The 13,512-nt window shown below is 55.2% G+C and overlaps 1 protein-coding gene across 5 annotated transcripts in view; it reads left to right on the top strand.

The window, feature by feature from the left end:
• Positions 1 to 559: 559 nt before the first annotated feature.
• NADSYN1 (NAD synthetase 1) overlaps positions 560 to 13,512 on the top strand; it is a 28,642-nt gene continuing 15,689 nt past the window's right edge. For 3 of the 5 annotated variants that reach the window (XR_005723598.1, XR_005723599.1, XR_005723600.1), the window contains exons 1-7: positions 560 to 791; positions 1,811 to 1,871; positions 3,934 to 4,050; positions 8,086 to 8,139; positions 8,551 to 8,640; positions 10,885 to 10,936; positions 13,416 to 13,504. Coding sequence is in view for 2 of the 5 variants with exons in the window: in XM_040255300.1 (XP_040111234.1) it covers positions 707 to 791; positions 1,811 to 1,871; positions 3,934 to 4,050; positions 8,086 to 8,139; positions 8,551 to 8,640; positions 10,885 to 10,936; positions 13,416 to 13,504 (548 nt within the window). In the remaining 3 variants the exon portion in view is untranslated. The remainder of the gene's footprint in view (positions 792 to 1,810; positions 1,872 to 3,933; positions 4,051 to 8,085; positions 8,140 to 8,550; positions 8,641 to 10,884; positions 10,937 to 13,415; positions 13,505 to 13,512) is intronic. The other 2 variants (XM_040255300.1, XM_040255301.1) reach the window with 2 other exon arrangements.

Raw genomic sequence — 13,512 nt, forward strand, 5'->3', positions numbered from 1 at the left:
CAGCAGTGCGTGTATGTTCAAGCGCGCGTGCGCTGGCACGGGGCTGCTTACTTAAATGCCCGTCGGTGATGAACCGATAAACACAGTGCGGTGCCGAAGTGCAGCAATAACGAAAGGAACGTAACGCGATGGGGGGCGGGGGACTCGTACAGGCCTGTTAAGACGCAGTTTGCGGGGAGGTGTGGAATTAAATAGAGGGATGGGGGCACGCGGGCCGGCCGGCCCCTCCACCTGCGCTCCAGAACTCGGAGACGGTCCCACCTGCCTGGGTCTGGGTCGGGGGGCGGCGCCAGCAAAGGTACCGAGGATGGATCCTCTCGGGCCCCAGGCTGGCCTCCCCGCGCGCAGGCGCAGCGAGGAGCTTCGCGGGCGGGCGGGGCGGGGCCTGTTGTCGCTCGCTCGGAGGTCCTGTACGGGCCTCGCTTCGCCAGCGGGGCGGGGCGACTCAGGCCGGGGCGGGGCGACCAGGGGGCGGGGCCTGTCGCCATCGCCTCTGAAGTCCAGCCCTGAGGGACGGGGCCATCAGGGTGGGGCGGGGCCATCAGGGGGCGGGGCGAGACGCTGCAGCTGTGCGGTCCTGTCCCTGTAGGGACTGGACTGACGCAGCGGGACAACCCGGAAGGACCCGAGCCGCGGCCGCCTCTCTCCCTAGGACACAAAGCCCCACTATCCTGCCGGCCTTTTTGTCCAGGCGTCTGCAGCCAGGATGGGGCGGAAGGTGACCGTGGCCACCTGTGCGCTCAACCAGTGGGCCCTGGACTTTGAGGGCAATTTACAAAGGATTTTAAAAAGTGAGTCTAGGGTGGGCGTGGGGTGAACAGGCGAAGGTCAGCTCTGGTCGCCCAGATTTGCTGTGACGCATACGCAGCCTTGCTCTGGAGAAACTCGCGGCCATGGGTATAGGGATCCTGAGTGAGGTCGGGCATGGGGGTGGGTTACAGTGCCTGGGGCATGTGGTATGTACACGTGGTAAGAGAAGTCTGGTCCTGGAGGTGGAGGTGAGCAGGCTGGTGAGCTGGTCCTCAGGTACCTTTGGGGTCCCGTGTGGCATTTATAGAGCTGAACCCGGTCCAGAGAGGGAAGTGGAACAGGGGTGAGGCCACCAGCTTAGAGAGCAGTTGTGGTCGTTGTGTGTGTGTGACAGGGTCCGTGAACAGTTTTCACCTGCACCAGCTCACCTTTGAGAGTGGAAGTTTGCACCGTTGACCTCTCCACCTGCAGTGGGGCTGCCCTGGGCGGTCTGCAGGCTGGCCATCCTCAGGTGCTTCCTGCAGCAGGGCCACCAACCACAGTAAAGACAGGGTGATTCAGGCGAGGGCGTCTTATATCAGCCATGTGCCTCGGACCTTCCTTTTATTTTTTTCATTGTCAACCTGCCCTCACCTCGTCAGAGCTCAGAGCAAATCTAGTTGATGAGAGGTCGTCTCGGGTGGCCAGAATTGTGTGTCCACTCAGCTGGCCTCTCCTCCCCAGACTGCATCTGGAAGCTGCTGCTCAAACCCAGAGGCAGATGGTACCTGTCACCGGCGGCTTCAGGTCCTGCCTTCTCCCTGCACAGAGTCCTCTCTGTCTGATTGTTAATGAGCTACCAGTGTGTGGCTCCCCCAGCCCCACCCCTGCCCTCCTTGGTGCTAAGGGTCAGCCCTGCAGGCCCCGCCTCTGTCTCATTTCCTGCGGGTGTCAGCAGGGGCTGGGAGATGCCCTTTGGCTTCTTATGACACCAGCAGCAGCAGAAGATTGAATCTGCCTCCCTTGGACCAGTTGTAGGTGCTGAAATTCCCTCTCTTTCTCTCTGTCTCTGTGCATGTAGGTATTGAAATTGCCAAACACAGAGGAGCAAGATACAGGCTTGGACCAGAACTGGAAATCTGGTGAGAGCAGAGCACACAGACACCCTAGGGTGGGCAGGTGGAGGCCTCTGCATCAGCTCCCTGCAGCTGAAAGGGCAAGGAAGGAGAGGCCGGGACTGAGAGCTGGACACGCAGGCGCAGCTAGGAGCAGAAGCCCCGTGAGTGGGCCTGCTTGATGCCTTTCAGCAAGAGCAGGCCAGCCGGCCTGGGTGATCCTGGATCCCTACGTTGAGGAACACAGGAGCTCGTAGAGAGGCTGACTTTTCCCAGTCCAGGGCCAATGTCAAAAGCTGGCTGGATTTCTGGCCTTGCGTTGGTGTTTGGTCTCACACGTGGCCTAGGAGCTGAGGGAGTGGCAACCTCTGAGCAGGAGTTTATCCTTGGAGAGGAAAGGATATCCCAGGTCTGGATCCCACACAGGGCATCTCCCTGACTTCATTTTCATCTAAGAACCAGGCTCTCCTCCTCATCAGAACCAGAGGCCCAGAGGAATGCTCCTCCAGGCATTAAGAATGGCAAAGGCCAGTTTGGAGGTTAGTGTTTTGTTCGTGTCAACAAAGTTTGCTTGGCATTTTAACATCACTTCTGCTATGTAGTGAGTGCGAAGGACTTTTTGAAGATTTAAAAGTAGTTTACAGGGACTTCCCTGGTGGCCCAGTGGTTAAGAATCTGCCCTTCAAGGCAGGGGATGTGGGTTCGATCCTTGGTTGGGGAACTAAGATCCCACATACCTCAGGGCAACTAAGCCTGTGCCCCAGCTACTGAGCCCACTTGCTCTAGAGCCTGCAAGGTGCAACAAAAGATCGCACATGCCGCAACTAAGACCCTGCGCAGTCAAATATATAAATAGATAGATATTTTTTATTAAAAAAGTAGTTTACAAATACTCTACACATCATTACTGGGACCTCTGCACTGAAAAATTACTCTCAACCCAGTCTGCCCTTGTTGGGACCTCATTGAGCATTGTATTAGTTTTTTTCAGGGTCTGTTATACTACGGTGTCACAAACTGGATGGTTTAAAACAGCAGAAATTCATTCTCTCACAGTTCAGGAGGCCTGAAGTCCAAAATCAAGGTGTGGGTAGGGTCCTGCCTCCTCCGAGGCTCCAGGGGAGGGTCCTTGCTGCCTCTTCCAGCTCCTGACTCTCCTCTCCTCGTCTCATGATTGCGCCCCTCCAGCCGCAGCCCGTCTCCACTGCTTTCCTTCATGTAAGGACGCTTCTTGTTGGATTTAGGGCCCACCCAGAGAGGCCAGGATCATCTCATCTCCAGATCTTTCACTTACTCACATCTCTAAAGACACTTTTTCCAGATGAGGTCACATTCACAGGTTCTAAGGGCTTCCCAGGAGGCTCAGTGGTAAAGAATCTGCCTGCCAGTGCAGGAGACGCAAGTTCAGTCCCTGGATCGGGAAGATCCCCTGGAGAAGGAAATTGCAGCCTGTTCCAGTATTCTTGCCTGGAGAATCCCATGCATAGAGGAGCCTGGTGGGTGACAGTCCATGGGGCTGCAAAGAGTTTGACATGACTGAGTGTGCACATGCGCACCCTAAGTTCTGGAGGTTAAGACATAGACACGTCTCTTTGGGGGACACCATTCAGCCTGCTGTAAGCTCACGTACATCGCAAGGAAGTCATGTAGCTGTGTAAGTGGCGCTTGAATGGTTATTCACGGCCCCTTTGCCTGAAGAACGTGCTTCTCTGGGTCCAGCTTTGTTTCTTTTGCATCTTTTTCTTGTAGATTAGTGTAATTTGGGCCACGTTGAAGGTTAAAAAGAATCCAAGGGCAGACAGTTTTTGACATGACAGAGAATTTCTCATAGTAACTAAGAACTGGGAGCGATGGACGGGGCCCAGTCCCTTAATTTCCAATACAATGCGTCTCTTTTCTTCTTTTTTGTAGCAGTGAGTCTAACTCTGGTTGCACAATAGACACTCCTGGGAGGCTTTGTAAAGATATGGGTGCCAGAGGTGCACACTCGCGCGGTCTCCCTGCCCCGGCCCCAGGCCCCTGCCCCATCCCTACCCCACGCCCACCTGCTGTGTCCCGGGCACTCACTGTTCTCGCCCTCCCTCTGCAGTGGCTACGGCTGTTGGGATCATTATTATGAGTCGGACACCCTCCTGCATTCGCTCCAGGTCCTGGCGGCCCTTTTGGAGTCTCCGGTCACTCAGGATATCATCTGCGACGTGGGGATGTAAGTGCGGTGTGGGCGTGGGAGAAGGGGCCCGTTCCAGGGCCTGCTGTGTCCGAAGCCGTCCCTACTTCGGGGATGTGGCATCTGCTCCCTGCCTGGCCCTGCAGACCGCTAACTCCCCAGGTGGAGGCAGCTTTGGGGAGATTTTTTATGTTTCTCCAAGCACTACTGTGCACGTAGGACTTGCTTCGCACAAGTCGGAGCTCAGGGTTCCCCAGCCTCGTGTATAGCATTTTCCTTACTTAGTAGTAAGTTTGGGGATGGTTCCCTGTCACTCTGGGCTTCCCAGGTGGCGCTTGTGGGAAAGAACCCGCCTGCCCATGCAGGAGACATAAGAGACATGGGTTCGATCCCTGGGTCGGGAAGACCCCCTGGAGGAGGGCATGGCGACCCGTTCCAGTGTTCTTGCCTGGAAAACCCGCATGGACAGAGGAGCCTGTGAGCTACAGTCCATGGGGTCGCGCAGAGTCGGACACGGCTGAGCTGACCGAGCGCGCGTACGCGTGTGTCCTTCCAGGTTGACACGCAGGCCATCTGGCTCCAGAGGGTGTGGATGCAGGAGTGTAGGTTCCGTAGGGGTGGGCATTATGGTGGCGGTCCGTATGGTGCCGCTTCCGTGTGTAGGCCCGAGGCCTACAGGCAGACCTCTGAGACCTTGCAAGCTCAGTTCCACACCACTGCAGTAAAGCCAAATATAGAAATAAAGCAAGCCACACCAATTTGAGGGAGGAGGTTTCCAGTACATATAAAAGTTACGTTTACATTTTACCATTCTATCTAAAAATATACATACATACCTTACTTTGAAAACACTTTATTGCTAAAAAATCCTATCGTCTCAGCCTCCAACGAGCTATCATCTTTTTGCTGGTGGAGGGTTTGAAATATCATGAGAATTATCAAAATGTGACTGAGAGACCAGAAGTGAGCAACAGCTGTTGGGAAAATGGCATCAATAGACCTGCTCAACGCAGGGTTGCCACAGACCTTCAATTTGTAAAAAATACAATATCTGCGAAGCACAATGAAGCAAACTGCAATAAGATGAGGTCCACCTGTGGGTCCCTACGGTGTGGATTCCCCGAGTGCCGGTCACATGGGTTGGACTCTGGCCCAGTGTTCTTGCCTGGAGAATCCCAGGGACGGGGGAGCCTGGTGGGCTGCCGTCTATGGGGTCGCTCAGGGTCGGACACGCCTGAAGGGACTCAGCAGCAGCAGAGTGTGTCTGTGACCGTCTTTGTGTAACCAAGCCCACTGGCGGGCTTTGTTGCTTCTGTTTGCGTCTCTGTTCCGTGTTACGTGGTGTGAATGTAGCCGAGTTTGCTTTCTTTATCCTCAGGCTTGCCTGTATTCTACACTTCAACCTGCTGTGACACCTGTGTAGCAGGCTCTCTCTTAAGCAGTGAACAGAGGGACTTTTAGCCCAGTGTGTTCACGTTTATTATAATTCTTGATAGCTGGGCCATGTTTGTTTCCTATTGTGCTGTGGTGCCAGCTCACCACACATGCAAAACACAGAACCACACAACTTTGCTGTCTTGTGGTTCTGGAGGTCGCGAGTCTAACTGAGTCAGTGGGGCTGGTTGCTTCTGGAGGCTCTTGGAGGAGAGTCGGTCTTCCTGTTAAAGCCCAGCGTCCAAGCTCGCCCGCAGTCCTTGGCTTGCGGCCGCCCCCTCCATCCTCACAGCCAGAGATCACATCACCGCGGCCCCGCCCCTGTTGTCACAAGTCCTCCGAGCGCCCTTCTCTCCCGTGTAAGGGCCTGTGCTTCCCAGCAGGGCCCCGGGGAGTCTGGGGTAGTCTCTTGTCTCAGGATCTGGAGCTTAATGATGTCAGCAGGGTCCCTTTTGCCACGTGAGGTGACATGTGCTCGGGTCCCGGGAATCAGGATGGGGGCGTCAGTGGGGGTCTTCCCTCGGCCCACTGCATGGACGGAGTCCTGCCTTTATTGAGTGTTCTGGTCGCTGTGGTCTCTTTCCTTCCTGTTTTCTCCTTGTCTTTTGTTTTTTCTCTTTGCCTGTTCTCCTCTTCTGGCCTTGACTTTGTAATCTGACTTTAATTTTTCTACTTTTTTGCCCTTAAAATATTAACAATCATATTTCAAAATGTTTTTCTGGGATTTTCCTAGTGGTCCAGAGGCTAAGACTCCGTACTCCCAATACAGAGGCGGGGGTGGGGGGGCAGGTTTCATTCCTGGTGAGGGAACTAGGTCCCCCATACTGAAACTAAGAATTCGCAAGACAACCCACTCCAGTATTCCTGCCTGGAGAATTTCATGGACAGAGAAGCCTGGCGGGCTGCAGTCCATGGGGTTGCAGAGTCAGACACGACTGAAGTGACACACACCACTAAAGAAAGGTCTCGTGTGCTACAGTGAAGACCAAAGGCCCCAAGTGCCACCGCTAAGACCTCGTGCCGCTTAATGAGGAAATACGTTTTAAAATAAATTTTTGTTTTGAAATCCAGCATTTACCTGGATCTGTAAGTGCCACTGAATAAAACAACAGTTATACCATGATGTCCCTGATACTCACCATCTAGAATTGTCTTACTCAAAAGACACTGAGTCTCCTCCCAGCTTTCTGTGGCTAGAGGCGTGTTACCCTTAGCACTGCTCACAGAGGGCCAGCTCACAATAAAGAAAACTTAAAAAAATGAAATAGAGAAAATCTTAGAGTCAGCAATAACTTTTCTTTAAAAAGCTACCATATTTCATTGTTGTCATGATTTATGAAATCGAACTTATCTATTTGTTTTTTCAGCATCTGTGACACACTCTTGCTTGTTCTTTTGCCAGCGACTGGAGTGTTTGTGTCTGATTTATTAAGAGTTCTTTATACGTGAAAGGTATCAAGCTGTCCCCATATAGGATAAAAATACATTTCCTTGTCTGTTGTCTGCTATTTAATTTTACGTTTTGAGCTTTAAATCTTTCTTGTCATGCTTTTTGTTCGTTTTTGTCTGAGAGGCTTACTCCCGCTGGAAGTCAGATATTCACCGTGGGTTTCTTTTTCATTTAAAAGATGTTCACCTCCCGCCTGAACACGTTTTTGTATGAATGTGAACACAGTGAGATTTTGGTTTGGCCTGGGAAGAATGGAAACCTTGACGGTGGGAGTGCTGGCTGGCGGCATCCGTGTGCTGAGCCCCGGCCTCGGCGGCCCGCCTGCATCCTGCCCCTTAAAATGCCCCGAGAGGAGGAACCGGGGCCGCTCGGCTCAGCCAGTGTGAAGCGGGATTGGAACCCGGCCACCTGCCTTGACAGCCCTACTGCTTACGGATGCTGTCATTTCCTCTTACACCCTCCCCGTCTTTACTCTTGTCCCTGGGCCTGGGCCTTATTATTTTTTATTTCATGATCAATCCTGAAGGCCCTCCTCCCCGGGTGCCTGATGCCTTCTGCCCTGAGCTCCTGCACTCTCGCCCTGAGCTGGGGGCTCTGCCATCCCCGCCTGGCGCTGCCCCAGCTGGAGGCCAGCAGAGTACCCTGGCCTCCGGAGCACTGGCCCCTCTGCTGCAGAGGAGGAAGGTTCCAGGTGATCGGGGAAGGTGTCTGTCCTGAGGGGTCCAGACAGAGAGGTGAGCAGATCTGTCCAGCGCCCTCCACCCCCTGCCCCTGCCCTGGCCCCCCGGGCCGGTCCCCCTGTCTGCCTTCTTGGTGGAGGGGCTCAGTTAGGAGAGATGCCGTGGCGGAGAATTGGGGACGTGCAGGGGCGAGTCCCTGAGGCCAGCAGGGGGTGGACAGGTGACATGGCCTCAAGGATGCGAGCAGAGGGAGGGAGGCGGCCACTCAACGGTCTGAGAACCTTCTGGAAGCAGAGGACAAGCCCTGAGTGGGAGGGACTTTGTGCTGGATTTAGAAGACTCTGCCATTTAGAGTCTGTGCCGTGGCGGAAACACTCGGGTTTGTTGTTCACTTTCATTTGAGAAGCCACAGAGGAGCCTTCTGACTCTCACAGAGGACCCGGAGAAACTCCATGTTAAAGCCGACCTGGGGCTCTGCTCTTTGCAGACACGTGTGCCCTCTCTCTGCAGGCCCGTGATGCACCGAAATGTCCGCTATAACTGCAGGGTGATATTCCTCAACAGGTGAGTTACTGCCGGGAGCAGCGCGACCCCCTTTCCCCCCAGGCTCGGAGCTTGGTCCCTGGGGGCCGTGGCTTCTTCTGGAACTACCTTCATGGGGTAGGGTACCAGGCAGGCAGATGTCTCGGGTGGCCCTGCTTCTCCTGGGCTCTGTCACCACTGACACCTTCAAACATCAGGAACAATGGGTGGAGTTTGGGAACACACAGCTCTGTGGCCAGGAGGTCAGTCCTGGGAGGGCGGTCTTGTAATAATGTCCCCTTGCAGACCCTAGGCATCAGTTGCTGGCCAGTGCCCACCCTCCGGTTCTTAGCTGCTCTGTCCCCATCGGCAGTCAGGGTGGACGGGCTGGTGGCTGCTCCGTGTCACGTGGGCGTGTTCATCTCAGGAGTGGCCTTGTTCCCCTGTCTGTAGGAAGATCCTGCTCATCAGACCCAAGATGGCCTTGGCGAATGAGGGCAACTACCGTGAGCTGCGCTGGTTCACGCCGTGGTCCAGGAGCCGGTGAGTCGCTGCCTGCACTGTGGTCCAGGGGCCCGGATGGTGGCCGCTCCTAGGATTCGTGGGGGAGATAGAGATTCGGGCCAGCGTCCCTGCCCCACATGGGACCTGTCATTTAGTGACAGCTGCCTGATACTGCTGATTAACTTGTAGCTAGTTTATCAGACACCACATAAAACGCTCAGTCATCAATCACCCGTCATCCATCTTTCTACACGTGACCCTACAGATCAGGGTTTCCCTACTCCAGCCCTGCTGCCTTGGGGCCGGCTCGGTCTTGTCGTGGGGGCGTCCTGTGCGTGGAAGGCCTGCAGTAGCATCCCTGGCCTCCGCTGGCGGATACGTCTGCATCCCTCTGTCAGTCTACAACGTCCCCAGACGTTGCCAAGCGTCCCCTGGGACAGAATCGTCCCTGTTTGCCTGCCCTCTGTTCTTCTTACAGTTATCGCTTTTTTTTTTTCACTGTTGCCGCTATTGCCAATGGAATCTTTAACGTGATTTTTAAACATTTTATTGACATGTAGTTGATTTACAACGTTGTGTTAATTTCTTCTGAGCAGCAAAATGATTCAGGTATACGTCTAGATACATTCTGTTTCAAAAATGGTGTGTGTTTATTCTTGGGTCTTTGTTGCTATGTGGTCTCTTCTCTGTTTGTGGCGAGCAGGGGCTGCTGTCTAGTTGCGATTCAGGGGGGCTTCTCACTGTGCTGGCTTCTCCTGCTGCAGAGCGCGGGTTCTGGGGTACGCGGGCCTCAGCATTTGCAGCACATGGCTCCAGGTCACAGGCTAAGTGTTGTGGAGCGCGGGCTTAGCTGCTCCGCGGCATGTGTGATCTTCCCGGATCAGGGACCAAACCCGCGTCTCCTGCACTGGCAGACAGATTCTTTACCGCTGAGGCACCAGGGAGGCCCCGTATACATTCTTCTCATGTGTGAATTGAGGGGGGAGGTGAGGATGAAGGGAGAAACCTTGGGTGGCTCTCCCTTGAAAAGGGATTGTGGTACAGCAATATCACCATGAACAAAACCTACCCATGGTGAACTGAGTGCTCATCGTGGGATGCCAAGGCAGCTCGGGGGTCAGACGGCGTCTGAGTGTCTGCTCCCTTCATTAGTAAGGGCGAGACGGCATCATCCCCTCAATGTTTCTGCTTTTAAATTTTAGTTAAGGGATGTCCCTGGTGGCCCAGTGGTTAAGACCTCATCTTCCAGGGCAGGGGACGTGGGTTCGATCCTTAGTTGGGCACCTAAGATCCCACATACCTCAGGGCTGAAAAACGAAACCATAAAACAGAAGCCATATTGTAACAGATTCAGTAAAGACTTTAAAAATGGTCCACATTAAAACAAAAAATCTATCAAAAAATTTACTGAAATAAAAGTCACTGAAATCTCCCAGAAGGTTCTTATGAGTTCTGAGAAAGCAAAAAGAAATGTAGTTAATTCAGTGTCTTCATGGCACATCTGGTAACAGCCCACTTGAGGTCAGATTTGGAAACCCTCTAGTATTTGAATTCTGCCTGTTAGGGTCGACCTTGGGGTGGCTCGGGCTTCCCTGGGGGCTCAGACGGTAAAGAATCCACCTGCCAGTGCAGGAGACCCGGGTTTGATCCCTGGGTTGGGAAGATCCCCTGGAGAAGGGAATGGCTACCCACTCCAGTATTCATGCCTGGAGAATTCCACGGACACAGGAGCCTGGTGGGCTACAGTCCATGGAGGTGCAAAGAGTCAGACAGGAATGAGTGACTAACACTCACTTCCTGGGATAGCTTGTACAGAAGTTGTGTATTAAACTCTGTCCGTCGTACACGATTCGGAACGTGATCAATTGTTTCAGTGATGATACAGGCTTGTCTCTGCGTGCTGGCTTCATGCAGTGCGATCTTTCTGGTTGAAGAATTTTGATCAGAAAGTCCAGCCGCATTTCTCTGTGGGGAAACGTGTCTCCTTCTCGGACAGTTCCCTTGACGTGCCTCTCAGAGGGCGTAATGAAAGCGTGGGGCAAGCAGGGCTGTGAGGGAGCCCCCAGGTGCCTGGGTGTTCCATGCCCCGGAAGCCTCATGCAGTCGCCTTGCTCTTCCCTTTTTCCCTTAAATTGGTCGCAGCAGCGTCTGTCAAAACTTGACAGTTCCTTTGCCAGCTCACGGGCTCCGCACTCTCAGTCTGAGCTTTACTCTGCCTCTGGATGCCATTCTGCGTTTTCCCCGAGATGGTCCTACTCAGGTCTGTGGTGGTTTCCTTTCCAGGCAAATAGAGGAGTATTTTCTCCCCCGGATGTTACAGGACCTGACGAAGCAGGTGAGTCTCGGGGAAGAAAACTCATCCGTCAGACTGTCCCTCTGGAGTGGGCCGTGGGGGCAGGACCCTTGGGAACAGAGTCACGGCATCTCCGTGGCCCATGTAAGGAAAACGCAGACGGGGGAAGATTTCTGCCGGGGGGAGGGTCCCAGGAGCGTGGGGGGTGGGCGCCTGCTGGCCCCTGCGTGATGTCTCCTGCTCTCCTCCGGCTCACACCGTGGGGTGGGCTCAGTGGAGCTTGGGAGGGGGCTTCCTGCCCCACCCTGGCCAGCTGTTCCCTGCTGGGCTGCAGCTCCCACCCTCGGGGCTGCCCAAGAAGCCGAGTGTGGGGGATTTCTGGTTGTAAACCTCATGGAAGACTTTACTTGGCTGCCTGTTTATTCTGTGAAAACTCAGCATCAGAAATCTGTCTTGTCTTGTCTTTGGTACCTGGCTGTCCAGGTGTGAAGAGCTTTGACCTTGCAGCCTTATCCAGGGGGTCCTTATCCATCCCCTTCATCCTGGAACCTGCTGGAACCCCATGCTATCTACTTCCGGTGGGGGGTTGGGAGCCAGGGGCTCACAGGGAATGTTTCGAGGGGCCCCTGATATCTCTGGCTCCTACCTGAGTTTCCATTCCAGTTGCCAGGTGTATTAACTTGTTCAGGTTTCCATAACCAATTCCACAGCCTAGGGACTCAGACAGCAGACTTTCATTCTCTCCAGGCCTGGAAGCTGGAATCCCAGACCCTGGTGTGGGCGGGACTGGTTCTGAGGCCGCTCACCTGGGCGTGTGGACGGCCGTCTCCTCCCCGTGTCCACACAGAGTCGTCCCTGTGAGTGTCTGTGTTCTGACCTCCTTTTCTTACAAGGACCCCAGTCCTGTGGGATTAGGGCCCAGCCTGATGACCTCATTTTACTTAATCACCTCTTTGAAGACCTCATCTCCAAACACAGTCACGTCTGAGATACTGGCGGTCAGGGCTTCAGGATATGAACTCCAGGGACACGGTGTCCCCAGCCCTCTTGGGTTGCTGCCACCCGCGTGGCAGTCTGGGTGGGTGCGGCTGAGCCTGGGGGAGGGGACTGTCAGTCAGGTCTCCCAAGTGGCCTGGAGGCTTTTCTGACCTTGAGTTGCTGCAGCAAGAACAATGTAAAATCACAGTGATCCAGAACACGTGTGTGTGAAACAGACCTTTCAGCAGCAATCCTCCTGGCACGACACTCATTCCGTTTCATCCTTCTAGGACCCTTTCACATCCTAAACGCCCCACCAGGTGGCCCCCTAAGCCCACGTGGGACCGTCGGCAGGTGGAAGGGTGCTGCTTGCTGTCTTTGGTTGGGAACGAGTTGCAGGAATTGGCCCTGGGCAAATGTGGATTAAAGTTCACGGCCATTTTCAAGAGACAGAGCAAAGCCAGCCGTGTAGCAGCTGCAGCCTGGACAGTGCAGATCGGGGCCCGTCCCTGGCTGCCATCCTTGATGTTTTGTTTGTTGCCCTGAACCCTGGTCTTGTCCCAGGAGGATGGGGTCAAGATTCCAGCCCTGCCCCTGTGGTCAGGGTTTCAAGGGCAGGGGATGTGGTGGTCTGCAGACAGCCGGCTCAGGGTCCAGGGTGAGTGCTGTGTCCATGAGCCGAGGCCTCAGAACCGAAAAAGGCAGGCTTCCCCCGGTTCCTGCCCTTGGCGATGAGAGGAGCTGAGCTCACACACACAGCCGTCAGGGAATCTGACCGAGATCCCAGGCCTCCAGGGCTGAGTTCTCTTGAGCAAGTGAAATAGGAGCACAGCAGAAACTTGGTCCCGAGAGACGTAGCCAAGGTGGGTTCCACACCCGCAGTCAAGGTGGGTTCCACACCCGCGTGAGCCGCTCAGCACACGTTCAACCTGGCGACGCCTCAGACCCGGGCCGCGCCCTCGGGGGGCAGCTCCATCCCCACCGTACCCCACCACCCCCTGGCAGCCGCACCCCTCAAGGGGCCATGAATGAGAGGCTCTTGGAGACACAGGACCCTGAGTCCTGCCCCAGGCCTGCCGCGCGGGAGCTGGTGACCTGTCGGCTGGAGGGAACTTTGCCGGGCTCAGTTGGGTCTTTCTTGCGTGGGCGCGGGACACCCAGAGCACAGACGATGTCGGAAGAGCGTCCGGAAACCGACGCGGCAGATGCTGGCGGCCCTCTGGGCCCCAGAAGCTTCATGAGCCGAGTCAGTCGGTTACGGCCACAGTCAAGGTCATGGCAGCTCAGAGCTGGGCTCTCGGCTGGTGAAGGGCGTGGCCGGGGCTCTTTGGTCCGCGGAGGAGACGCCCTCTGGCCCTGGGCTGGGAATGCTCCCAGCGGGGTGGGGTGGGGGGGAGTAGTGAGGGTGGGGGGGTTCGTTAGGGCTTGAAACAAGATGGCGGCCTTCCTGCGAGTCCTGCCTGTAGCCTCTGGAGTCCTGGCTCAGCACGTGGCCCAGACGGGATGGCCAGGGCACCTTACGAGCTCTGGTCCCCGCCCCCAGGAAACTGTGCCCTTTGGGGATGCCGTCCTCTCCACGTGGGACACCTGCATCGGGAGTGAGGTCTGTGAGGAGCTCTGGACGCCCCACAGGTCAGCCC

This window comes from Oryx dammah, unplaced genomic scaffold (assembly GCF_014754425.2).
Source record: "Oryx dammah isolate SB20612 unplaced genomic scaffold, SCBI_Odam_1.1 HiC_scaffold_15, whole genome shotgun sequence".
NCBI classification, from domain to species: Eukaryota; Metazoa; Chordata; class Mammalia; order Artiodactyla; family Bovidae; genus Oryx; species Oryx dammah.